The 27,122-nt window shown below is 40.1% G+C and overlaps 1 protein-coding gene across 3 annotated transcripts; it reads right to left on the bottom strand.

Moving 5' to 3' along the window:
- Window positions 1–132: 132 nt before the first annotated feature.
- Window positions 133–22,330, bottom strand: LOC115585734 (calcium-binding protein 1-like). 3 transcript variants are annotated; one of them, XM_030424457.1, is made up of 7 exons: window positions 22,173–22,330; window positions 21,439–21,621; window positions 3,209–3,239; window positions 1,691–1,825; window positions 973–1,082; window positions 656–803; window positions 133–354 (listed from the first exon to the last, which is right to left on the bottom strand). In XM_030424457.1, exons 1-7 carry the CDS (start codon window positions 22,230–22,232, stop codon window positions 329–331), a joined length of 693 nt encoding a protein of 230 aa, XP_030280317.1. In that variant the 5' UTR covers window positions 22,233–22,330; the 3' UTR covers window positions 133–328. The 3 variants fall into 3 exon arrangements, with proteins under 3 accessions (XP_030280317.1, XP_030280244.1, XP_030280389.1); XM_030424384.1 differs by lacking the exons at window positions 21,439–21,621; window positions 22,173–22,330 and adding exons at window positions 7,473–7,694; window positions 7,947–8,712; XM_030424529.1 differs by lacking the exons at window positions 21,439–21,621; window positions 22,173–22,330 and adding an exon at window positions 7,947–8,704.
- Between the last annotated feature and the right edge of the window lie 4,792 nt (window positions 22,331–27,122).

Here is a 27,122-nt window from a genome sequence, read left to right as displayed (position 1 = left end):
AAATCTTGGAGACAGGGCAACTGAACCCCTAAACTAGAGTTACAGCTAACCCTAACTCCTGACAGTATACATTTATATTTAAATGTAAATGTACTTCTAAAGAGACTGCCCCCAACCCTCTTCAATCTCTTGTTACATGTTAAATACATATAACATTCATACAACTAACACATTTAAGGATTCTCTTATATTTGAGACATGATGGAAGTAGCTGAAAAAAAATACAGACACCAAGAAGTCTTTGTACATTGAGAAGAATTACATAAACATTAACAGTGTGCAGTCTGGTACATGGTGTGTTGAGTGCAGTAGGTAGAGAGGTTTGGAGTCAGCGAGACATCATTCGCACAAACTCTGTGGAAAGAAAAATATTTGTTATTGTTGGCTCGAGAAAAGGTAATTATGTCCTTAATCTACATTGTTTCCTTCGACAATCTCCTTTTCCTTCTGTCTTTAATCTGAACATCCTCCTTCAGTTAAGTTTTCTTGCCAGAAATGGATGCTACATGTATGCCAAAGAAGATTTTATTATGCCTGAACTCTGGTTTTTCAAAGAAAATGATTATTTAATACCACAGAAAGAAGTCCAGTGCCCATGTAGCAGACACTTCCCCTTCCTTCCTAGCTGTTTTAAGCTAAAGCAGTAATCACTCACCTTCAAAGTCCACCTGTCCATCCCCATTGAGGTCTACGTCTCGAAGAATCTCGTCGATCTCGCGGTGGTTGAGCTGCTCCCCCATCAGCTTCTTCATGGCTTCCCTCAGCTCCCCAAGGCTGATCTGACCATCACCGTCAGAGTCAAACTAGGGGGGGGGAAAGGATGGGGTAGAGAATAAAAAAAAATAAATTAAATAAACAATGTAATAGATGTGAAAGTTGCTAAAAGGAGGTAAGCTACTCAGGGTACCCCTAAGGTAGGCTGTAACCTTTTTTGGCTTGAGTTAATAGATTTTATTCATCTTTATTAGACACCTCTTTGAAGGCGTCCCTCAGCTCCTTCACACCAATCATGTCTGCAGTCTCAGCAAGCATCTTTGGACCCATTAGTTCCACAAAGTCCTCAAAGTCCACTCTGCCACCACCTAGAGGGCAAGTCAAAAAAGGACACACAGAAGACCAAAGTGATGTCAATTTTCTTCTAATACACAGTGTCAAGGGAAGTTATAATTTGGGTTTTTGAGTGCCAGATACCACCAGCCTGTACAACAGCACAAACATGAGGGGAACTTGCTACAGCCTCCTGCCATACACCTTGCAGGAGGAAGCTTGGGGACTGTCCTGGCTTAATCGATTCCAATTCAAATTCAGCAACAATTAAAGTTGCTGATCAATGATAAGGGATATATTTTGGTGATAAAAGTTTACTCTCTTCAATGATACATGCAGTGATCTCTAGTTCGGGCCGTGAAGGTACTGCAGATGGGCCGTGAGGTTATTTACAATTCATGTTCAATTACACTTGAAATTTTACTATTCCAAAAAAAAAATATAAATGAATGTAGATATACATATATGTATGTATTCCCTGTCAATGTGAATGCACAGCCACTGTGTGCAAGTGCAATGAAACAAATTAAATCATCACACTATAACATATCAGTAATACATTTTGTTCTAGAGGTATATGAAATTACAGACGTCCTTTGTGTCTCTCTCTGTATGTGTACTGACGTGTGCGTGTGGGACTCACAGATCTGCTGGCTGAGTTCTATCAGTTCCATCTCTGTTGGCATGTACCCCATTGTTCTCATGCACTCTCCGAGGTCCTTACAGCTGATGAAGCCATCTTTGTCTTTGTCAAACTCCCTGAAAGCCTCACGCAGCTCTGTGGGAAACAAATAATGACCGATTAGTGAAAGATAGAGACATTGCTGTTCTAAGTGTGTACTCTATAGGTCTTATGTTGAGGTCCCATGTTTAGAATTTTAATGGGATTATACCATTTGACAAATTAATCTGATAGGAAAACCCTAGAGAGGATTGTTCTCGTCTGTGTTGCTTTGAGCCTGTTATCTTTCCTGAATCACATCTATGATTGTGTGTGTGTGTGTGTGGAGGTGGGGGTCGTACACGGGTTCTTTTTTTTTTAGAAATGCTACTAGTGGTAGGAGCCAAAGTTGTCAGACTTGATTCATAAATGGCTTAAAGTGGAACTCTACCAATTTTAGACATCGACGTCTGTTACAGGTGATTGGGACTTCTGCTGCATACACAAAAAGGAGTTGTTCCAGTGGGTACAGAGGGAAGTCTGATAAATGTCCTTGGGTGTCACTTGTGTCAGTCTGACGACTGCAAGTTTCAGCAAATGATTATTTCAGACAGCCTGTGTGGTTACGTGTTGTAGCACTGAGCATGTGTCTATGTTCATATTGTTCTCGTGTACTGTACTGTACAATATTTGGAGGAATTGCACTCTCATGCTTTGGAAAAAATTTTCTTGTAATTTCCATGTCAATAAGGCCTCTTGGAATTCAATTTTTAGAAAATGCAGTTCAGTGAAAACGAATGATGAACCATGCACTAAAGAAATTTTAGTGTTGCATTGTTGGTTATTTCAGGCACCAAGCAAAGAAGAATCCCTGGAATAACTGTTGTTTTTTTTGATGCTGCTGCATTTATTGACAATGCTGTAGGAATGACATTTGAATTCATTGGAATACTCCACGAATTGAGTTGTTACCAGAAAGAAAGAATGACCACCTACCAAAAGGGTTCTTATATGATATATAAACTATTCATTAACTTCAGTAAAGCCATTATCATATACAGCATGAGCCTCATTTGAAAGTGGTAGCTTGATTTGTTTTGTTCACTGTTCAAAATCTGCTTGACAACTAAAATGTCAGCGTGTTTTTAGTGTAAATGATCCAATAAGTTCTTTCTTATATCACCATGAATGTGGAGCGTGAAAGTGTGAGCCAAACCTGAGGAATATACTTGAACTGGGCTTTGAATGTAAGGAATAATCTTTTCCTTTGAATAATAATCCTTCACTTTGATCTTCCACAGTTCAAGTAAGATGACATTCAGTGGGAAGTCAAAGTCAGGAGGGTCTCTTCAAATTCTCCTCTTTACAGTAAAGCACATTTTTTCACCGTCAAACAGAAGGTTTGAGGTTTGAAAGGAAGGCTGTTCAGGGAGAAGACTGAGGAATGACTGTGGGAGCGAGATGGGAGGATTTGGATTAAGCGTTTTGACATCTCAGTACCTTCCATTTCCTCTGGTCGTAGATCTCTGTCCTGTGGTGGTGCAGATAGAAGACATGGCAAACATACAGATCAGTATCACTCCGTTGCACGCACACAGTTACAATGGCAAAACATGCAGGAAACATTACAGTGCGTCAACAGGTTCCTTCACTCCTGTGAACCATTTTTTCCCCTTGTTGCACCGACTCAGCAGAGATTCCAATGCAGGATTATTTGGGTTTTTGATCCGACTGACCTTAATAACCTTTTTAGTTGATCTGCTACAAAATTTCATGTCCAATTTCATTTTGCTCTCGCTGGTGGAGAAGCTTTGGAAGTCTGCTGTGCATATGCTCCACAAAAACCATCAGAAATGTATTATCATCTGACGTCTCTCTCTCCATTTCCAAACACACAACAATAAAGCACAAACATCCATATGCACACACGCACAGGCCGAATTCTGAAAGCTCTGCATAACATGTACCAAGTAAAATGGTGAACGAATACATTTAAATCGCAAAAAGAGAAGTTGAAAAGGAGTCGGTGCCTAAACTGTCCTAGAAAAGAAAGCTACACTCATACACAAAAAATTTACAGTTACAGTTTGGGTTTAGCGTGTGGTGGCATGGGCACAAGGTAACGCCAGGATAAGTTTGTTCTCTCGGGATGTTCTGTGAGGCTTTGACATCAGCAGCAGGAATAATACAGACCTGGATTAGAGAGTATAAAGGGAAAGAACGGTGGGAGGGAGATTACAGCTGTAAATTGTATTACAAATCACGAAGGCTTATCGGTTTTTCATTTCCCTATCTGATGCTGATTTTTTTTTTCATCTGTATCTGCATCTGCATCTGCATCTGCACCGTGGTTCGGCCGGGACATGATTAACAAACATTAACACACCTGCGCAGACTTAACGTACAGCAAAGACACATGAACAAACTGCTGGATGTTGTTCTTGCTTATAGTTGTGACTGTCAGGCTGAAGTGTAAATTCAGGCGCAGAGGCCTGAAGAGAAGTTTCTTGTTCCCATTTTGTTAGGATTTGCATTACCAAGCTACTACCACAATAGCACCACAACTACATTGATAGTACCCCTGATCACTTGTAGAACGACAACGACCCAGCATCGACAAAAGTGTTTGAAGGAGAAATGTTGCCACCTCAATGTGTTTTAGGAGCGACTACAATCATGTGCATCAAATTCACACTATACCATCTGTACAATGTGCTGCTAAAGCAGTACTCATTCTCTGCCTTTTTAAGCCCGTCCTTTTAGAGAACAAAGGGATTATGGGGGATTAATAACCTTTCACTCTCACCCTGTCCATCTCATAGATATATCTGTGTACTCTGTCGAGGAATCCTACCTCTTTCCTCGATCTATGACTTATGGAAAGAAGTTGTCCTATGAGTTCAGGACTGTGGTGGCTCAGTGAAGAATCTGCTGGGTGACTTGACTGATGTATGAAAGTCTGAACACTTATTACTCAACAAGAACAAGAGTTTAATATCATAGCAACTCTGTGAGCAGCTCTGTTGGGATGTAAGGCTGTAGTACATCTGTAAGGATGACTAAATGCTAATTTACTCAAAACTACATGAGGGTAATGCAAATTCTAAGTGATGTATTTTAGGCAACTGGTTGGGTTGTTTCTTGAATATATTTCACCTCTCATCCAAGAGGCTTGTTCAATTTGAACTATCTGGAGGAGAGTTGCAGGTGTGGGAGTGTCCTTACAGAGTTGTTAAGTAAACATGTGAACTCTGAGTTTCTAGGTCATTGGTGACATGAACTCAACAAACGTCCAGTTGCCTTCGATATAGCACTTAGATTAACTATTACCTATATGGCTGAGAACCTAAATCAACACCACCTTAATGCTAATGTCAGCATGCTCATGTTGCTCACAATGACAGTGTTAAAATGCTGATTTTATTAAGTTTGACCATAATAGCTGTGAGCTAGCAAGTATAGCCCAGATGTTTACCGTGGTCAACATATTAGTGTACAAGCACACCATTACTGTTATAAATACTACTATTAGCACTAAAAACAAAGTAAAGCCCAGGTTGATGGGACATCTGATCATTCCAAGACAAATTACAATGACCTGATGATGTTGTGATAGTGTTGGATGAAAAATATAGGGATCACCATAAGTTATCAGGATTCTTTCAAAATTTGGTAGAATCATTAGTTGTATGTTAACACTTTATATTTATATTTACAGCTAGATGCTAACTTCATCCGTCTGTAGTTTGGTGGTGGGCAGGTTGTGAATGGTGGGTTGTTACAGCTTGCTGGTTGAAACAAGCTGCAGTCGGAAACTAAGTTGATCAAAGCAGTGAGACTGAACCAAAACAGTAAATTGCAGACCATTGTTATTATGAAAATAATGATATAGCCACGTTGAAGGAGAGTGGCTACCTGCATTCAGACATATGCATACAAGGAGGCAGGTTGTCATTTTCTGCGGTAGCTTGTTTGAGCTGTGCTCAGCTCCAACAAAACAGCTTAACTTGTTGTTAGAACCTGCATGAATTTGCAGCAGAATAACACAATTTCAAATTTGCAATAACGATATCATTGCAATATTCATACGTATGTGTACTGTATGTATAATACAATATCAATATTTCATGGCTTTGGTGAACACCACAATATTGCGTCACGTTCATCTTTTAAAGCTTTGTGTCAAAACTGTTTGCAAACAGATGTATATTTTTCTGGGACTGATTGAGATCATCATAATCTGTATCGGCTCAGCCAACAGAATGGTCTGTATCTGGACTTGCAACTGGCAGAGCTTAAACTGAAAATAGATGGTGCTTAACTCAGACGTGGGTTATTATGAGAACGATATTTGCAGAACAGACTCAGAAGTGTGCTTCAGATCAATGTGTCGAAACAGTAGAAAAGAAAACTATTTACAGAACAAGACTACTCAATTAGGGAATGCAATTTTAGTACGTTGTCCTTAAAAAAAGAGTACAAATTAAAAATATATTAATATAGTATATATATATATATATTTATTTAACTATATTGATTCATTAAGTTTATTTATATATGTAATTCCCTATTTAATTAGTTCAGAATTAAGTTCATTCATTTATTTATGTCATAAGTTTATTTATTTCATAAGCTTATTTATTTGTATATTTATTTGTTAAATATTTTAAAAAATGTAATTCCATACCTTATGACATACTGACACATTTACTCAGATGATACTCATACTTATTCAAAGTACATTATCTTTGCTGGACACTCGTCTCAGTCAATATTTATGTAAACAGCCGATATGGAGTAACATTAGCATTCATTTGGATTCGTGTCTCTGGCAATGCAATGAATATCATTCCAACATTCATCCTCTTTTTAGCTTTTTTTTGGCCTCCAACAAGAAAATATGTCTCAGCTCATGGCTACATTTGTCTGTATGCTGTTTGTTGCTGTGCAAGTACTGCACAGTGAGCATTTCTAATTCTCCATGGCCATAGACAAGTTAATAAGACTTCCTTCAACGTTTTTGATTGGATATACTTTATTAATTTACCAAAAAATGCACTAAGGCCAACTGTCAAATACCGTACTAGAATATCAATTCTATGTAAATTATTTCATTACATTTCTCCTCTAAACTCAGCCCAAGGTCTTCCAATCCCTCGGGAGCCTATAGCGCAGTAAAGCACCTGTGATCAGTGACTGTCCTAATGGCTCTTTTCAATTAGTGCTGCTCACCTTGCAGCCAGGAAATGACTCTGTTATTGATCTCTGCTGTATCCCCTGGTCTATACATGAGAAATTGATCTGAAATAAGATAATATCTCCAGGAGTGTTAGAAAGTTCATTTATGAACTAAATGACAGTCTGTCATATGACCAGTTACTCTCACTCACCATAGGACAAACAGTAAGTGGAAAATATTTTATGACTTTCTTCGCCTTAAATCTTATGTCCCTTTCAAGGTGGTTTAGGTGTATTCCCTTAAACAAATGATGCTCCGTAACACATATTTTTGAGCTAAATCATACAGTAAGATTTATGAAATATGGGGATATGGTGGTAGGGGATGTACGGGAGGTTGACACTCACAGGATGAAATTCTCATTGGTGGAGATGGGAAGGGTGAGATGATGTCACAATGATCTGAAGGATGGCCTTAAACCTCACCTTGCCTTGGACAATGACACGCTATGAAAATTTATGGATGAAGGGATCTATGGGTGATTTTGACCTTGATCGTTCTGTTCTGTGTGAATGTCATACATACAAGCTGGCTCTGTGCGAAGCCCTGTCTCAGGAAGATACAAGCAGGCCCCACTATGTTGTGCAGCACGTTGCAGTTCTTAACCAGAGCACACAGGGGCTCATCAAAGTCCCGATCGCTCCCTGCTTCGTCCTCGTCGTCCGTGTCCACCTCACCTGCACCACCCAGCTCCCCCAGCATGGCGGCAGATAATTGGGCGCTGCTTCGCTCTACGGGAGAGTCCCCCTTAGAGGAGGGGAACCAACCGCATTAGGATAAAACTTCCGATAAGTGCAATGAAACATGCTTTTTTTTCCACATGTACATTTCCGTCGTGTTATGGCAGTCGTGAGTTAAATTTTAAAACTTAAGAAACAAAATTTAGTGGCGAACTTTCACAAATGATTACACTTAAAAATGCTCAACAAAGCATCATCCTACATATATCAATAATATAAACTCACTTTCCAAGCCGAAAGCAGTTAAATAAGTCCTTACCTGCTTCCTTTTACTGTTCTTTTTAGAAGCTTTGTTGATGTTTCCCATCACCCTGCCCCTCTTCTTCCTGTCTTCCCCCCTCCCTTTCCTCTTTGTTTGTCCCAACACTTCTCCTCTGTTTCTCTTCCTCTTTTTTCTCTTTCAATCCCTCTGTTCTCAGTTGTCACAAAAAAAGTCCACTCTCAATCCAGTGCAGTCCACGGGGCAACACCTCTCACACCCGTTGAGGCGAAGGCGAATGTTTCCCACTACTACTGAAAGCAAATGAGGACTCCTCTCGGTGCACATGCTCCAATCCAAGATCCCATTGGTCCAGTGAGCGGCAAGGTAGGCATATGATGTCGCATTTGATCCTAAACTCCTATAGGTTGTTGGAGGCTGTCATGATGAGCTTTGAAATGTGTAGTGTGATATTATGGCATAGCAGCAGGGTGCGGGAGATTGACGGGGTGTGGAGAGAGCGCTGGGTCAAATCTGGGTTGAGGCAACCTGCTGCTGCCAGACTCTGTCTCTGATTGCATGACTTGACCATTTTTTCTCTCTCCCTCTTCTGTCCCTCTCTGACTCTGTCTCACACAAACACGCTCTTTTTTCCCCCCGATTTATCTGTCACCCCCTCTCTTCACGAGTGATCCCTTGAATTTGGACCAACTTAATCTAATCCACCCAGCCCACTTTTTTTTTCTGTCTGCCTCTCAAACATCGTGCTTACAGTCTCAAAATGACTAGTCTGGCAGAACTCTGTGAATTTGTCTTTGTGTGTGTGTGTGTGTGTGTGCGCGTGAGAGAGAGAGAGAGAGAAAGAGAGGGAGTCAGAAAGTGAGAGAGAAAGGGGGAGGGGATGGTAGAATTATGGATGGAGAATTGGCTGCCTGTTTAATCCCCGGCATATCAGATTAGAGGGAAAGAGTTCTGTTGCCACGGGAGTACAGGCTTGTAGTGGTAGAAATGGAGCAAGAGTATTCAGAGTACTCAGCCTATTTTCAAATACAAAGAAAGGGAGCAGACAGATGTTCAAGTCCCAGAGAGACAGAAAGGGGGTACGCACCAAATCACAGTGAAAAAATTAAAAAAAGATTGATCTCTGTTGGATAACAGGCAGAGAGGCTTTTAGAAATACTGCATCAGAATTTCCAGTGACCAAGGATAACCCCATCACAACCTTAGACATTTCCAATGTATTTATTCAAAGGTGTAATTTCTAAGAAAAATCCAAAATTCAAAAGTTACTCCTAAAATATAGGTGGACTAAGACTCTACTAACGCAGCCCAGTCACCAGGATATAATGCTAGCAGTTAACGTTTCTGCAAACCACAGATACGTCCAAGGTTGAAATTTATACCAAATGATGCCAATCACATTCACATTGTATGCTTACAGTATGAGCCAGCTTTAACATCAGAAGATGCAGGGGATGGTGGTGTTATCACAAGCCAACAAGCCTGGTAAAGGCAAAACGGTCGAGTTCGTGTTATAATGCGGGGTAATTTTAAGGACGACGGGGTTGTTTTTTTAAGGTGACCTGCGGACATTTCCACCCGAATGTTAAACAAATGTATTGTTGTATAAATGTATAACATAAAGAAACGTTGAGTTTTAACTTCTGGTAAAACTCAACGTCTGTGGTTTTGCAGAAATGTACTTAGCTGACATTTATTCTGGCTAAGGGGTTGGCTCGCAATACTTGACTTGCTACACTACACTTTGGCTGCAGCAATTAGCTGCCATGAGCAGCTGTGGGGCTAAGTCGCCCTATTATCTGGAAGCTGAACTGATTACCTGAAACTACAGGGGCTATCAAACAATTGCCTCTTGTGGTAGAAGGTGGTATTAGGGTTGGGGCTAGCTGGTTAGCATGCTAACTGCAGTAGACACCTCAGCGACACAATACGTGGACATCTTTTGACATAAGGTCAACACTTTTGATTCTTCACACTCTACTGATAATATGAGTTAATATAAATATTATCTTCCTGGATGTTAATCCAGGTTTATATTAGAATTAGAATGTACAAAACTTCATTAGTTCATTTAGTTCTAATCTATGAACAATTGATTTTTGAATAATTTTTAACTAGATCGCAACCAAAGTCTTTTATTAGTAGTGAAAAAAGATTTATTTGATCATTCCACTGTCCAGGTACAATAATGAGAACAACACCGTTGATTTCTTTCTACCACAGTGTCAGGGTTGATAAAACCACCAGATGGCACTGCAGTAGTTCAAATAAAAGTGGTTTTAATATGAAAAACATTTGAGTTTTATCTGGTAAAAACCACATCTCTAAAAACATATAATTTTCAATTCAGGCTAAATTTCAACAACACTTCCTTAATGTCACTCCAGCTTGGTGACTGCTGTAATTGAAGTGCTCTTGAAGCTCATCTAAACTCTCTAAAACTTACAATCACTGCTTGTTCATAGCTTACATTTACTGATGATGCTTGCGTAAAATACTTGTTTGATAATTAATTGTTTGTTTTCTTAATTACTGTTCTGCTGCATTGTATCCACGGCTATGAGACAGGATTATATGATCATCTATGCATTTTCAATGACATGAAAGTGACATTTGGAACCAGGCTGTGATACACATGATCTCATGAACAGTAACATCTCTGATTCTCATTCTGATGCTAAATTTAGTCCAGCAAATGTGGGTCTGATGTTGTGTTAATATTTATATATTGTCCATAATAATAAATAAATACATATTTCTGAATGTCACGTGTTGTTGAGTTTATCTCTATACATCTACCGTAGATGAGTGCTGGCGCTTTGGTCAAAGTGCCATATCATATCATTATCTGATATCATATAAGTATGAAAAGTCATTTCCTGGTAGTAAATGTACTTACGTGTCAAAAGAATACGTAAAAATAAATTCTACATGCACTACATTTTGTATGTATGTACATACTGACAACAATGGTCAGACGATTACCAGCCTGGCTGATTATCAGATCAGATATTCAGCATCTTTCTGATTATTAGAATCAGTGTTTTGTTTTTGTTTTTATCTGATTACTACAGAGCCCCAGACATGACATGGTCAAAAAAAATTTCATCGTGGTCATAATTTAGCTATGACGTGCACACGAAATACTGATATGTGGCCACGAAGCAGGTATAATGTGCGCACGAAATAGAAAAAGAAATAGAAATAGAAAGATAGTAATTAATAACATTAATATCAATCCTGGACAGCTGGGTAAGCAAAGCGAGCACACCTTCTCTAGAAACTGCAAAAGCCTACGTGATGTCCGTAAGGTGAGTGTGTTTTCTTATTCGCAATTTAGTATTTTGTGGCCATAAATTAGTAATTTGTGCACACGTTATAGCTATATTGTGGCCACAATAAATTATTTTTTTTTACCATGTCATGTCTGGGGCTTACCAATAGAAAAATAAATTAAAGATGCAGTACTTTGACTCCAATGCAGCAACCTGGACAGTAACTAGTAACTAAATTCTGTGAGTACAATATTTGCTTCTAAAATGTAGTTGGGTAGAAGTATGAAGTGAAGAACAACAACCTCAAAATTGCAAACTTGAGTACAGTTTGTAATCTAATCTTCTGCTGCTTATTTAGGTTAACACATTTTTGTTAGCTCTCAATGTTTCTTATATCTTTCCAACAGACTGGTAACACCTTATAATAACCATCATTAATAATTGATACATTTATTGTTAATCGAACTTTAGTTAAAGGCCCGATATTATACTGTTTTCCATCAAATTCACACAGCTGTCAGAGGTCCAACAACAACTTACACAGACCGTAGCCGGCATGTTGTCGTTAAAAATGAAACGCAACCACTGTCTCCTCTGTTGTTCTGTAGCTGGGACAGAATATAGGCACTGATGTTGATTTATACAACCAACAACAGAGCAATTTGCATGTCTAGCTCTGAGCGACGATATTGGGAAACACTGCTAGCTTACCGCTGGACACACTGAACTTCACCTCGGGGATGGACGCCCCCCTCTCGGATTTCTCCTATCATCGCGCAGAGGAGGCCGGCCTATGATCATCTCTCCTGTCGTTACATAATGAAAGGAGCTGAATCTGAACACCCTGTAGGAGCACCGTTTTACCAGTGGGTGGGCTGCAGAGACCATGCAGGACTCGTTTGCTTTCCTCATTCTGGGACCAGTTTATATATGTAGAGACCAGAGAAAAAGTGTTTTTATAATAAAGGACCTTTAATAGTTGACAAACAATACAATGTTTTATAAACCATTTATCAAGCAGTAGTTTACTGTAAAGAAGTAACTGTTAATCAAGCTTTACAGTTGTTAAATAAAGGGTTCATAAAGCGTTTAATTGTTTGTTAACAGTGAAATACTATTAACTAAAATGTAGCTGATGGTACATTTAACATTTATTAATGATATTATTATAAAGTGTTCTTTATCTGATCTTTTTAATACTGCATCCTCATTTGCTGCACAGATCTCTGCACATTCCTGCTTGGATTCTGATTCCTTTAGTCTGACTTCAAAGAGAGCAGCTCAGCTGGTGAAATGAGACACGAGACAGGCCGCTACCTTACACTGTCAACATTCCACCGGAGGAGTGCAGCAAAGCTCAGCCTGATGCTCGTGACAAGATGAACTTGTGTAAGCTGTAATACTCGTGCAGCACCACCAGATGCCAGCCTCGTGCCGTGCATCATTTTAGTTAAGTAAACATCTGTGTTTCTTTGGAAAGCAGCACACTAAGCAGAAGGAGAGAGGGGAGGACCAGCAGGGTGGAGCGGTGACTGGTGCACACTCACAGAATCTCTACCAGCTCCACAGACTTGGCCCTCCACCCGACCCTGCAGTCTGACCTTTCTATGGACTTGAGGGAAATGAAAACAAAAAAAATCCACTGTGAATGTATTAAGTAGAGAGGACAGAGAGTGATGAGATGACTTGCAATAAAGGATTTGAATCCACAGTGTCTCGGTTATATAATAGTATGTGCCTTAGCCCACTGGTCCAGCTGGACAGCCACCAGATTAGCGAATGGAAGCCTCGGTCCTGTAATGGGCTTTTTTTCCCTTCTGAATCGTAGATTTCACAATCATGCACAGAATGATTCAGCTGGGTTTCATTATGTTTCATTGCACTGCTACAATGGCTTAGGGTCATATTAAGTGGATATGTCTTGCACAACTCCAAAGGGTCACACACGTCAAAGTAGAAAAAGCACATGCACATAAAGAGAAAAAGCTGTGTAGCTTTTGTCTCGCTCAGTTGAAAAAAAGACAACAACAAAAAAAAAACAAAAAACAGAAGCGCTAAAAGCTGGCGTCAATCAACAGCCCGGCGCGAACGCAAATCTTTACAGCCATTAAACCCCAAACAGAGCAGTTGGGTGAGAATTCATGCACGGTCCCTCGACAACAGCAAGCACACCAGATGCCTGAAAGACAAAGATAGAAGACAGGCCAACAGAAAATCCAGTGCCAGGACAGTGTGATGGACGCGTTCCAAAAGTCAGGATTTTGCACGCCATGCTATGTTGACAGCTTTGGTGTGGGTCAGGTCAGACATTTTGGTTGAGATGGGCTGCGCCTGTGTGACTGCGTACACATGCTTGCACACTGACACACAAACACAGTTATGGCAAATGCTGTAATTAGTGGATATGAGGCAGGATACAGGGTGACCTACAAACTTAAGCTATGAAGGACAGTTTTGCAGCCATCATCACATTGGAACTATACACCATGGCCTGCATCAACAGTAGAAGAGTCATCTAACTTGCATCAAAGACAAGGCTGACAGCATAATCCCAGTGCATTGAAGACGGGTAATAACACTCTTATAGGTGGTAAACAAAGCCTCTTTGACGTCAGAGCTTTCACAGAAACGCTCTTCCCTTCATTCAGTCTTCATCCGTATGCTCTATGCCATCCGCACACATCGAAGAATGCGACCTGACCATGGCCATGCGCTGATCTCTCTGGTAGATGAATTTGGATGGTATATATCTGCTGTTCTAGGAAGGAGGATCAAGCAGAGGTGAATTGAGCTGAACCCGGCTGAGTTTGAGTTGGCACAGTTATGTAGCCAAAAGCTCACAGCCCAGATACACAGTTATTTGAAAACAACACAACAGTGTTGTCAACAGGTTACAAAATCACTGAAAAAGACAAGAACAACGTCAAATCTGAGTATCAGCTTTTTCAAACTCTTATTTTACATTAATATTCATGACGGGGGACAGTTACTGTACTTGTCATCGCATCTTTTACGAAAAGCTTGGGTGGCCATCTCTGATGGTAAGACTTGACAGGCATTGCTTTTCTATTTATTTATGGAGCCCTTAATGGCAGCATGCCATCGTACATCACCTCCCGATCAAACTGATCCCATTGTCAGTATTTGGGCCTTCCAGTTGATTGGCTAAAGCAAACATAAAATTTGCGAAAACTGCGTTTTCTTTGGCAGCCTTTTTTTCTGCACACAACTGAACCATTTAACGACACACACACACTAAAATTCAAAGTAGTTGTACCAATAGGTCAATTTAAGAGCACAATTACAAACTACTTGTTTTTAACACTGTTTTGTTGTTGTTTGTTTTTCTCGTTCAACGTTTTTGTGTGTATTTATTCTGGTTGAGTGCTCTTGACTGCCCTCAGCGACTCAAATAATTATTTATTATTTAAATAAAGGTTTAAACTTGCACCAAAAAAACTCCATGAAGCCGAAATGCGCCAGAGTTTGTTTAAAGGTCTTTTATTGGTGTGAAAGCGTGTCAAGGTTTTAGGTATTTCAATTATTAACTGTGCCTGTTATATACTGTTTCATTTGTATGTCATTATTTTGTTGTCATTGTACCCCGTGAGGCACTGGTTTGAAAAGGTGCTACATAGATAAAATGTTACTTGCTTGCTTATCATTTTTATGTCTAAGGGTAACCCTATCCAAAGACCACTTCTTACAAACAATTTGAGTCCACGCTCCTACCCTTATATTTTGATTTAAATAAAGGTTGATTGAATTGTACTGAATGTACCGAATCCAGGTGTTGGTCCTGCATGTTCAACTAAGTCATTTGTTATATCATCAATGGAAAAATGTGTGTAACGTTAAGTGTAGTGTGAAAAGGGTCACTCTTGGAAACCTGACCATCACGTTTACTTTGGTTCTATGAAGCATTCTAGCGTCTTGCATCTAAGGGTTTTCATTTTCCAGCCCAAAACTTTGCGATTTACATTTTTCACAACTCTCAATCAATCCTGTGTCCATCTGCAGCAGGCAGCTGTTTTCACTGAAAAAGCTCTCATAAAGCCACTGTAAGCTACCTGCCAACTGACAAGGTTAGCAGCTGGTAAACATAATGGGACATTTAGCAGGCTAACTAGACACATTTTTCTCAGGATTTAGTGGAGACCAGAGTAGAGCTGAAAGGAGAGTGAATATTGGATGTTTCAACTGTGTTTTTGCCATCAGTAGGCAGCTGTTTTCAGTGAATAAGCTTTAAAAAAAAAAAAAAATCCACCAACCACTCAGCAGCAAATGGTAAACAGACAAAGTTAGTGGTTGGTGAATATAATGGAGCACTGGAATGGAACATGGAAAAATATATTAGAAACTGATCCATTCATAGAGGTTGATTCTGATTCAACATGCGAAGCACTCAAAACTAAACCAAACACAAATTCTGTTTCAGAGGCTGATACACTGTTTAACATCAATCCATCAAATAGTCTTTGTGTGTAAAAACATCAACATTTTGAAAGTGAGATTGGCATCAAAAAAGGATGAAAACCAAAAATACAAAATAAGAGTATTACCTCATATATCCTTTTCTGACCTGCACTCTTCAAACTATGCCAACTACAAAAGGTTGTGTAAGGAAAAAGTGCTGGTACAGTCAGCGGAGGATTTCAATTTAACCAGACATCATTTTACAGACTGCCCCCACATATGGCCGCCCGGATTGTCCCACATTCCCCGCTCTCATTCTCGCCCACTTATCCATTTCCAAAAGGAGGATAATACCTTTTGCACCTGCCCAGATTTTGTTTATGCTTTTTCATGTGACCTAAAAGTTGGAGTTGCTCTGAGGTCCTATGGATTAGAGACTGTCTGCAAGTAAAAAAAAAAAAAAAAAAAACAGGATGAAGGGACGGAAAGTCACAGAGAGGTTGGAGCTGCATGTTTATGAGTATAGGACCAACTGTTGGTGCTGAAAGTGCCCCAGTGGTAATAGTCCATCAACTAACCTACTTTTAAATCTGCCTACTAAAGCTGCTCTTGTTTTTGCAGTTCTAATTGGGTTGTATGCGCTGTCTACAAACACTGATGTTCAACTGTAACTTTGTGCAATGTTTTCTTACAAAGCCTGCTGCTCAAAATAGAATTTCTAAAATAGGGGACTGTTCCCATCAGTATAGTTGTATAACAAATACTAATAATATCTACATGTATGAAACTGTAAAAAAGTAATGTAATGAAAAACAAAATATGTGTATTTAATATGTATTTCTTCATTTTAAGGATGAGAAAACAAAAATAGACTCTGTGCCACAACATCAATTATATGTCAATTATTCAATCAGTTAGTTTCTTTTGCAGCACCTGCAACCATTTGGAATTATTTATGTAACTTCTTCTGGTCCAAAAATCATAGTCAGACTTCGGATCTCTGTGTAAAAAACAAAGCACAACTGGTTCAAAAGAATGAAATTAAAAGTTCAACACAAGGTCAACAGATCACAACGGCGCATCATTGTAGCGTGAGGCTGCATTGGCCAATCAAATACAGGCAACCTCACAATATTTTGTATATAAATGCAGTAATTCCACTGCTTAGTTTTATAATACTGTCCTGAGTATTATAAACCAGTGTGCAGTGTTTTGGCACATGATAGCATACAAACCCATGGATTTGTCACTTAAACCGGACTTCTTGGATTATATTTCACTACTGCTGTGCCCATTCAAAACATGCTGGTTGGCTGGTCTGTGGTACTGCTGCTTGCAGCTTTTCAAGAAAAGTTAAATCAAACAAAATAAGACCAGACACTGTGCACTTGTTGTTCCTCCTTATGAACAACACACCTGCTACGACATAGTAGAAGTGATAGAAGAAGACTTGAGTAAAGCTGGGCTCCATAAGAGTTAATGGCTGATTTAACCCTGAGATCGCACTTGTGATAATTGGTCCTTGAGTGGTTCGATTATCAGCACTTTAATTATCTGGTATTGTGAGGGATTCACAGATTCGGTCTGAAGCCTCCTGAACTGCTCACAGACTCATCTGACATCATCCGGCCACCTGATCATGTCAAATATGTTAGATTATTTTGATTAAAATCTCAATGATTCCATAGGTACTTTCTGAATCAGACCACAACAACCAATGGGACAAGCGTCTCGAAGCAGCTGATGGTGCTGGATGATAATCATTCTAGCCTTTGAGGCTAATGTTGGCTTGCATGCCACTGTTAATGTTAACTTAAAATCTCACCTCAAGTACCCACTGAAGAATAGAAAAATACTTGTTGACCTCCTCATCAGGACTCATTTACTTTGCTGCTTTTGTGTTTCTCACTGCAGCACCTTACTTAAGCAAGCTGTTGCGCTTCGCTTATCTCCATTTTGTTTACGTCTGCTCCCCCATGGGATCACATAAGAGGGATCACTTGTGAGCCCAGTGTCAGTCTGCAGAGAGTTCGCTGTTTGCTAAATGTATTCATATTGAATGTGCTGCGTGCCCCAAAACAACATGCTGTATGTTCACCTTGAAGGGACAAAGCCCTCTAGTGGCTGTAGAAATTATGACGGGAGCACAGAAGGATGTGATGTGATGTATTGTAGAGCAGCAAAGTCCAACACAGTAATTGTATTTAGAACTTGACACAGTATCAGTATGGCAATTTTACCAAGTGGCAGCTGAAAAGATTTCCCCTGACCAAAGAAAAGTTTTTCCCATAGAACAACATATTTTGTTGTGATATCCCGCTGCTGGCTGGCACGTAAATCTTTTGTCATTGGTGAAGTTCAGGTGATATATTTATCATTATATATGACACCGAATACAAATGCCAGGTTACCACATGGCCAATTACACAGTATGTCAGGATACTGACTCATACTGACAGCATGTTAATTTCATATATACATCAACTTTGAAACTAACTTGTTTCTATGAATGGGCTGATTTCTAAGCGGTGTGTTGCGTTTCTCTGTAAAAAAAATTAAGCAGAGAAGTTAAATGTTCATCGTCCTTCACAGAAATCCATCCAGTTCTTCAACAGTGTTGGTGTAACGTGTTAGAAAACCAACGCATTACAGTGATATATTACTTTTAGCGCTTATGGCGTAATATATAACGCATTTTTCTCAGTAATTCATTTCTGCAGTTATGTCACATAGCGTGTTACAATCCACATAACCGACCGAAGTGAAGCTTTTATAGTTTTTTTAAGAACCCATCCACCCCAACGTGACCATATTAATATAGGCTCGGAGTGTGTTTAATATAGCCGAGCCTGTAAGTTCTCTGTTAAGCCTCTGTGTGACTAAAATGAGACGTATTTCGTAGGCCTAATGATGAAGCCTCATCCTCCGAGTGTACTTCAAATTCTTGAATCACATATGCTTATACATTCCTTGTTCTGTGGACTAAAATAAAAAGGCATAGACAAAGAGATGTTTGTCTTGTCATGTCATTATAGGCTACATTAAAAAAGATAGAGGTCTATTGTGTTTCAGCCTACAATGAAAAAATTGCATTCCTATCTCATAATATATCAGACTGAGGGCAGGGACATTTGTTTATTCAAAAAGATCGAGACTATTTAATTGTCCCATACAGGTTATTTGGGCATTTTTTGAAGTTCAACTAGAAGCAGTGTAAGAAGTCATTTATCACTCTACGCAGACAGTAATATTGTAACGTAATACATTACTTTAAAATGAAGGTAACTAGTAATATGTAACACACTGCATTTTGAAAGTAACTTGTCCAACACTGTCCCTCCAGCATTTTCTCCGTATTTTGCAAGATGTCATAAGTGACGCGCGTCTAACTGGATGTCTTGTCCTCTCACTTGTTTAAGCTCTAATCTCCTCTTTATATCGCAATCAATCTCTTCTGTCTTTCTTTATGACATCCACCCCTCATCCCAGCCCTCCCTCCCCTCACTATCTCATCAATCACACCATCTGTTGCTGACAGTATGGATGCCTCATCTGAACAATTAGGACAAAGCTACAGGGGAAACAAGAACAGAGAAAAGAAGGCAAGAGGACATTCATCTATTCTCAGTGGAGCTTTCATTAATGATTCTTATTAAGATTGTAAAAAAAATGACCAAAAGTAACATCTTTGACGACCACTTGACCCGAACTGAGCATTCCTTAAGCCCTGTGCTACTCTTCTACTTTCTGGTCTCCTCAACCTCAATTGAAAAAGAAAAAAACACAAGACTCAGCTGTTACAGCAGTTCCCTACAGGCTGCAGCGCAAACACAGATCAGGTCTAACAGAGTCGGCTGCAATACACCCATTTAAGACATCTGTATAATTGCACACTTGAACACAAACACACAAAGCACCAGGACATAGATAAAAACTGTGTACAATGTGCTGACCTGTCCTCTGAGGGGTCACAGGTCAGGTCGTGAAATCAAACCTGAGAGGCCGGTGCGCTGAAGATCCACTGAGCCTGAGGCTGATGATTCTCTTCTTGTGTCTCAGTGTGACAACTCATCTCTCTGACTATCATTTAACTACCTGCTGTTTCTCTCTCTGACTTGCTGGCTGTCTTTCACTGTTTTATCAGCTTAAGTCTACAAGTTTCCCTCTTCTCTGTGGTCTGTCTTCAACAGGTGATCGTACCACGTGATAAAAGCAGTCTGTGAGAGATCTAATTTCTTGTTCATCTCCTCACTCTTAACATGATCCCAACTTGAAGTACAAAAAAAGAAACCTTCCAAAATATAATATATAATAATATCATGTAACTTATTCTGGACTAATCAGCTAAGTGCGTATATATTCTTCTTAACCAATTACTTTAGAACATGTTGAAGACGTGCACGGAGTGTAGCCACGTCGTATTCTTTCCTGCTTCCCTCCATAATGCTTTCCACTCTTTTGTTTATATTTTGGAGACGTCCAAATATACGTACATTGATATCAGCACAAATGCAGTCAACATTACGGATGAGCACGGCTTTACACGAGTATTTCCAGTAGGTGAGAAATCATCTGACACGAAGACTCTTCTGTTTTGTGCAACGTGTGTGAAAGAGTCTGAACATTGTCTGGAGTAAACTTGAAAATAGCAACACTCTTGTATTCAGGTTTTATTATTATTATTATTATTATTATTATTATTATTATATTATTGTTATTTTCCTCACTCGATTTGTAGTTATATTTACCAAAAACATTAAAGGGGCACTGTGAAGTTTTTCTCGTAAATAACAAAGGGTCCTGGGAACAGACAGCAAGTGGTATTATTGTTGTAACTATCACAAAGACAAACCAAGTGCTTACTGTTTTCATCTGTGACAGCTACAAACAACTCAGTGCATTCTTTCATTAAGTCCATAATGGAGACGAGTAAGCAGATACTATTGACAGGCTGCCAGTCAAACTTTCATGCCTGCTGGTATCAAATTGCATAGGTGAAAGTGAAGTTTACAGAAAAAAACAATTAAAATTCCGACAGTGTCATTATTCTGTAGACTTTACATTGTGCAATCAACATATTTTTTGTAATGATTAGTTAAGCCAAAAAAAAAAAAAACTAAACAAACCTTTCTCAATGTTCTAAAGGAACATTAGCTTTCTGCCGTTCTCAGTTCGTGGAGTGGAGAGAGACGCATTAATTCACATCTTTTGGACTGTTGCTGAAAATCCGACCAAGTCCTTCAAAAAGGAATCCATTGTCCAGAAGCACTAAACAACTCAAACAAATCGACCACTGGCTTGTCGAGGTGGCTGAGAGAGACAGGGAAGTTCTCCATTTGCACGTCATGTTACATTTTGCCCACATATGGCCGATAAATGATCAATACATGTGGCTTGCTGCAAATTGTTACGCAGAGCACCTTTCACATCCATATATGCTTGCTTGCAGTCTTGCAGGACTATGTAGCTTTTACAAACAAACGGAGACTTTCTCATCCAATCATCTTAGCTCTATATATCTAGTAGTGGTCAACAGCTCCTCAGGGTAACTTTAAGTCAAGTTGATATCTTGCAAATTTTTGTTCACAGGCCACGAAAAGTTTCTCACTCTCTATGTGCTCACTGCAGTTTTGACTCACAGCAGCAGTGACCTGCTTCCATTCATTCATACATTCATTCATTCATCCATTCATTGACGAGCAGTTTGTTTTGCCACGTTTGATGGATTTTTTTCTAACAGTATCCAAAAGGCTAGTGTCATTTTGCACATCCAGACACATGTTATAAATGCCATGTTTAGGAGTGCACTGACACCAAGACTGCCCAGGTCAGAATCCTACCTGTCCGAAGACTGAGTCGACGATGGGTCGCAGCTTCCTCCTGTCTCCCTCCTGCATCCAGAGGTCCTCGGGGTCTCCAACGGGGGAAGACAGACTCAAGGTCTTGGCCTTGTTCTTCGGAGGCCTCTTTATGCTCGCTGAACTCCATCGCCTGAATGACTCAATCTTCTTCTTGATGGAACCCTGGAGGACAGAACGAGGAGGTTGATGTTGGAATGTCGCTCCACATATGACGGACAGAAATGTGAATGGAAAGCAAGAGAGAGAGAACTAAGGGAGAGATGACATTTTATTTATCTGTTTGCAAACTTCAAGATTAAATGCAGCCAAATTCCGAGAAAGACAGGAAATCAGGCGAGGGTTGGCGCACACATACTTTAGGTGATGTTTCATGCACACAAATTTATTTTATTTAATTTATTTACATTGCACAACCTTTTAACGAACTGGCTCGAAAAAGTTCCCACGTTTGCAGGATTTGTTCGACAGCCTTAGAGAAACATTGCTGGTTATGGTCAGTTTCTTGCATGTACAGTTTTGCTCTTAAAAAAAAAAACTGCATTAAAATGAACAAAAAAAATAACCAACTGTTCAGCTTGAAAGTTGTAAACAAACAGTAAATGGTGTGTCAGCAGCAGCCAGGTCTCTGGGTCAACAGCGTTTATCACGTTGGAGGAGGAGCACTATGGATTTAGGACACTGCAAACTCATATTTTGGCATGACATCCACTGACCTTCTTCACTAACTTCCCCTCTGGCACTTCCACGGATGATACTCCCTTCGTGTCGCTCATCTTTGCAGCCCGGCTCACATGCACTCACGGATGTCCTCTCTCTTTCTGTCTCTCTCTCCTCCTGTCACGCTCTTGTCCACTCCTCCTCTCTGTCTCTAGAGCATCTGACACCGACTGGTTCATAATCTGAGGCATATCTCCCACTGTTGTCGCTCCTCCTTCTCTCATCCCTCTCTCTCCCTCTGTCATCCCTCCGCCTGTATCTGCATCCATCACTCACGTTTTCATCCGTCTATCCACCTCTTCACTTGGCTTCTCTCTCTGTAGACAATGCGCTCACACAGAGAGGCTCCTTCATTCAGCCACATAAAAATGACCTGGTTTGATAACTTGATAATGAATGTGTATTTTCCTGCTCTTGTGTTGGCCTCTGTCATTTAAAACTGTGATGTTAATTGAAAAATATACAAAACAGAAGTGTGACACAGACCTACAACATGCTCTGTTTTTTTTAGCTTAACACTATTTTCTGTCCATGTATATGACATCCATTAATCCCTTATTTATTCCATCTATGTCTGTCTGATCTCGTCTGTCCCGACGCTGATGTAGGCTTGTCCTCAATCCTCTGCGCGCCACAGCGCTTCCCATTGTTTAATACATTTGCCATATCGGCCTGTGCAGTGCATGTACAGTACAAGCACACTTGGCTGGGCTCCCAGCCTCTGCGACTGAAAAACGAAAATGAAATTCACCCATGTGACCCACCCTCCTCCGTGACCTCCTCTGGCTTCCTGATGCAGCCCGCATCTGATTCAAGACAATGGTGCTGGCCTTCAGGGCCATCAAAGAAACTGCACCCATCTACCTTCAAACACTGGTCAGACCAAACGCCCCAGTGCAAGCACCTCGCTCCTCTACAGCAGCTGGCCGGCTGGTACCGTCATTGCTGAGGGCAAACAAAGGTCGCTGATCAAAGTCACAACTCTTCTCTATCTCTGACCAATGTCAGGACAGCAGAATCACTCGGCATCTTCTGCAAAAGACTCAAGACTTCACCTAGACCCCACATAGCCTGACTCCCTTCTCTCTTCCTCTCTCTAATGTTACTCTAAAGATGTGCACTCATGGACTGAAATGTGGTACAGATCAACTTAACTTGAATTGGTACTCAGTAGTACCAATGTAATTCAGTTGGTACTGTCACGCTTGAGCAGAGAAGGTGCATCCAGATGCAGGAGATGGCCAGCATGTCAACAGATAAAGTTTTATTCAGGATCATGACAGGACCAGAAAAAAACAACAGGTGACTGAACAAAGCCTTAAATACTGGTCTTAAATACAAACCAATGAGGTGCAAGTGGAGACAGGTGGAGAAACACAAGTGAGGGTAATGAGTGGAAAAACACTAGGAACGGGGATGTGTTAATGAAGGAGACGCAGTGCAGTTGTGGAGGGAAACCAGACTGGGGAGGAACATAGCGAACACGGCTGGGCTAATCAGAGAGATGGATGACAGGTTGTTTGTTTCCAGGGTTGGAAAGGGTCGGTCATAATAATTCTTGCACACTACAAGGTCCTGGAGGTGCACACGTCCTGGAGCGATGGCAGGCTGAGTGAATGATATGCTTCCTCCATCACAGTCTGCTGCAGAGGTTTCAGCCACAAAGTTCAGAGGAGCCTGATAGAGTGACGACTGGAGGTGCAGCTAAAATCCACAAATAGGATCTTGGGGAAAAAGGAAGACAAAGAGCAGAAGGGAAGGGCAAAACAGAGCAAGAACAGACAGGTAGGTACAAAGAATAAAGATTAATAAGAAAATTGTTTTAGGTGTGGTCTGTGGTCCCATGTGAAAGTAAAAAGACTCTTTGAAGGCTGATTCCTCGTTGACTTCTTTTTTTTTCTTACGACACATAAAACATTACATTACTCAAACTGCAGACATACAAACATTTTTCTTTGACGACAGCTTCATAATCAAACAGCAAGGGAGCCCCGGGGTGAGTAATACAAACAATTACCACACACAAGTTCATTTATTATTTGGTCAGCTTTATGTGGTCTCTTATCATTATTATGCGTGTTTAATGTAGAGGCTTATATTATGTAACAAAACAATACATTTACCTCCATTCATAAATCAAATGTCATGAATGCTAAATGAAATGACTCACAGAAACAATGTGCAGTTTGAACCCGAAGCTGGGCGTTAGCTTATGTTATGGACTGTCAAGGAAAATCCAACCAGAGGTTTAGTTCTTACTACAAACAAATCCACAGTCCAGCAGCATTCAACACCTATACATATTGGCCTCACGTTACAACATTGTGCACATTACAATCTGCACACCAGTAAAACAAGTCATTAGTACGTGCACATTGTTCTAAATTGTAAAATAGAGCTGGTTAATGTGTAAGTAACAGAACCAAGTAAAAACAAAGGATAGTGATTGAATTTTATTAGACGTCTCTTCTGTGTTCATTATTATATACATACACCTGTTGCTATGTTTGAATTTGCATTGACATGCATTTGCATTGTATGATACATGCATGTAAAATTTTTTGTTAGTAAGGTTTTTTTTGCCAGTGTTGCCATGTTTATCTTCCTTGTATATGTAGAAACATGAGTGTGCACTTCAGTGCATGATGTTGAAAAGAAAATCGCTGAAGTGCGATGCGCTGTAATTTTCTAGTCAGCATCTGTCACCTATAAGTACTGCAGCAGTGCATTAAACCCTTTTAAAGCGATACTCACTGCCCGCCCTTCCATGTGTTCTCTCATTTCCTTCTTTCCTTATCTCTCATCCGTACCAACTGTTTTCACAGCACTTTATATAATCTCTCTGGCTGAATCGTTTTCAACATCTTACGTTCTCAGTGTTCTCGCTGTGCTCCTGCTGTCTCATTATCTTTATCCTTATCTGGATGTGTCTGTATTTACTGTAGTTGAGCTTCAGTATACCCCTAATCTCTATATCATTTCATTCATGGCTGTTCAGGGTTAGGGTTAGATAGATTATAGATTAGATGAGATATTTTATGATTCAAACCATGAATTATTAAGACCATTCAGCTGACTCATATACGTTTGTTTCAGTCGTAAATCGACTTCACTTTTCACAGTCGGTCCAAACGATTTCAAAGGTCAAAAAGTCACCAGGAGTCCTCAAGGCTGAGTGCAGTAGAACTTTATTTGCCGGCAAACAAAGCACGAGATTAGACACAGACAAAGTCTGTGTCAACAAAACAAACTGATTTGAGGTTCTAAGCATTAGGCATCCTCTTATAAACCCCCAAAACTGGGAGTGTCTTCCCATGGCTTCATGTTCTCATCCAACCCATACTCTTCTTTATTTCTACTGACACAGGTATTTTTCTCTGGTAACCCCCGTTCTTCCCTCTGCACCTGCTCATGGCTTGGCGTACGTGACTCCAGTATCTTTGGCTACGTGCATAGCTGCACGCACACCAGTAGCACTTAACCTCAGTTCCCCTTCTTGATATATCCCATTATCTCTGACCACTCTTTGCACTGCATTTTAAAGAAATGATAAAAGTGTTGTATATTTGGTTATATGATTTCCCTCTTATATTCATGGTTACATTTTCACACTTCACATCATCACACTAAAGTAGCTTTAATCAGTAGATGCACATTTCAATCATCTGGTGCCAAGTCGTATGTTTCAGCATCTCCTTCACACTTGATTACCCTTCATTTCTTACTTTTATCATTATAGCAGTTATTATCAGTTATCATTAGTCACTAACTACTTACTGTGGCCATTTACACTACACCTGGATCTATTAAGATTTTCTTAAAATCTTTAATGAGGTCATTTCATATGACATGCTTTTGTTCCTGAATGTGAAGATGGGAATGACTGGTAGCAGAGATAAAGTCCAATCACAGTGTATTTTGTTTGTTTCAAAATTCATATATTGCTGTATGAACTCCCAGATTTATAACTTTTTGATTCTTTTTGGCAAAAATCGTGCAACGAGTGAAATAGAATATAAGTATGAGGTAAGAAAACAAAAGAAGAGAACTCCCTTGCTGTTCCAAGCCTGGGCTCCAAGCCTAACCCGAGCTTGACAGCTGTTCAGTTTTTTTTACGTCTGAACCCAACTCAAGCCTGATGCAATTAATATGAGCTGAAGTACTACGTTTGTGTTTCATGTCATGCAGTTTTGCCATGGTTACAGCTTGCCTCCAATGGATAGGCAAAAGCAAGATAGACCCCAAAAAAGGGAATGGTTTTGCATGTGGTTGCTTTCACCGAAAGCTGCTCTCTCCTTGTCCTTCCTGCCTGATTCTTCTCTTGTTCTGTGTTCTGCCAGCGTCCTTGTCACTACTGGTAGCATTAGACTGTACCTGCAGCCCAATCAGGTTGAACAGGTGGTCCAGCTTCTCCAGGATGGTACATCCATATGTGCAGGCGCAAGGTTGGCTGTGTCGCCAAGCACAGTCTCAAGAGCTTGGAGGAGATACCAGGCGACCCATCGTTACATAGGGAGAGCTGGACAGGGTTTTAGAAAGGGCATCAAGGAGCACTGCCAGAGTCCTACAAGATGACCTCCAGCAGGTTACTGGTGTGCATGTTCCTGACCAAACTGCCAGAAACAGACTCCATGAGGGTCACAGCCAGGCGCCGCGCAGCTCGATTAGCATTCACAAGAGAACACTAGAATTAGCAGGTCCGCCAACGAGTTTGGAGACGCTGTGGTGAAGGTTATGCTGCCTGTAACATCATCCAGCATAACCGGTGTGGTGGTGGTAGGTGCTGATGATTTTGGTTTCCACTGACAGTTGTTGCAACATTTTGTTCTCAACAAATTATATAATGTATATCAGTAAAGATTTTCAGCTCGAATAATTTGTTCATCAAGATCTAATGTGTGATTAAAGTGTTCCCTCAATTTATTTGAGCAGTATATTTTCACTGA

This window comes from Sparus aurata, chromosome 1 (assembly GCF_900880675.1).
Source record: "Sparus aurata chromosome 1, fSpaAur1.1, whole genome shotgun sequence".
Lineage (NCBI taxonomy): Eukaryota > Metazoa > Chordata > Actinopteri > Spariformes > Sparidae > Sparus > Sparus aurata.
This window is presented reverse-complemented; position numbering and strand designations above follow the sequence as displayed.

Excerpts from the sequence above, each read along its gene's own strand:
- LOC115585734 (XM_030424384.1), bottom strand. The coding sequence starts at position 7,994 with ATGGGAAACATCAACAAAGCTTCTAAAAAGAACAGTAAAAGGAAGCAG. Across the intron at positions 3,240-7,472 it reads GCTTCGCACAGAGCCAGCTT|GACAGAGATCTACGACCAGA; the intron begins GTATGTATGACA and ends GCACCACCACAG. Across the intron at positions 355-655 it reads TGGACAGGTGGACTTTGAAG|AGTTTGTGCGAATGATGTCT; the intron begins GTGAGTGATTAC and ends TTCTTTCCACAG.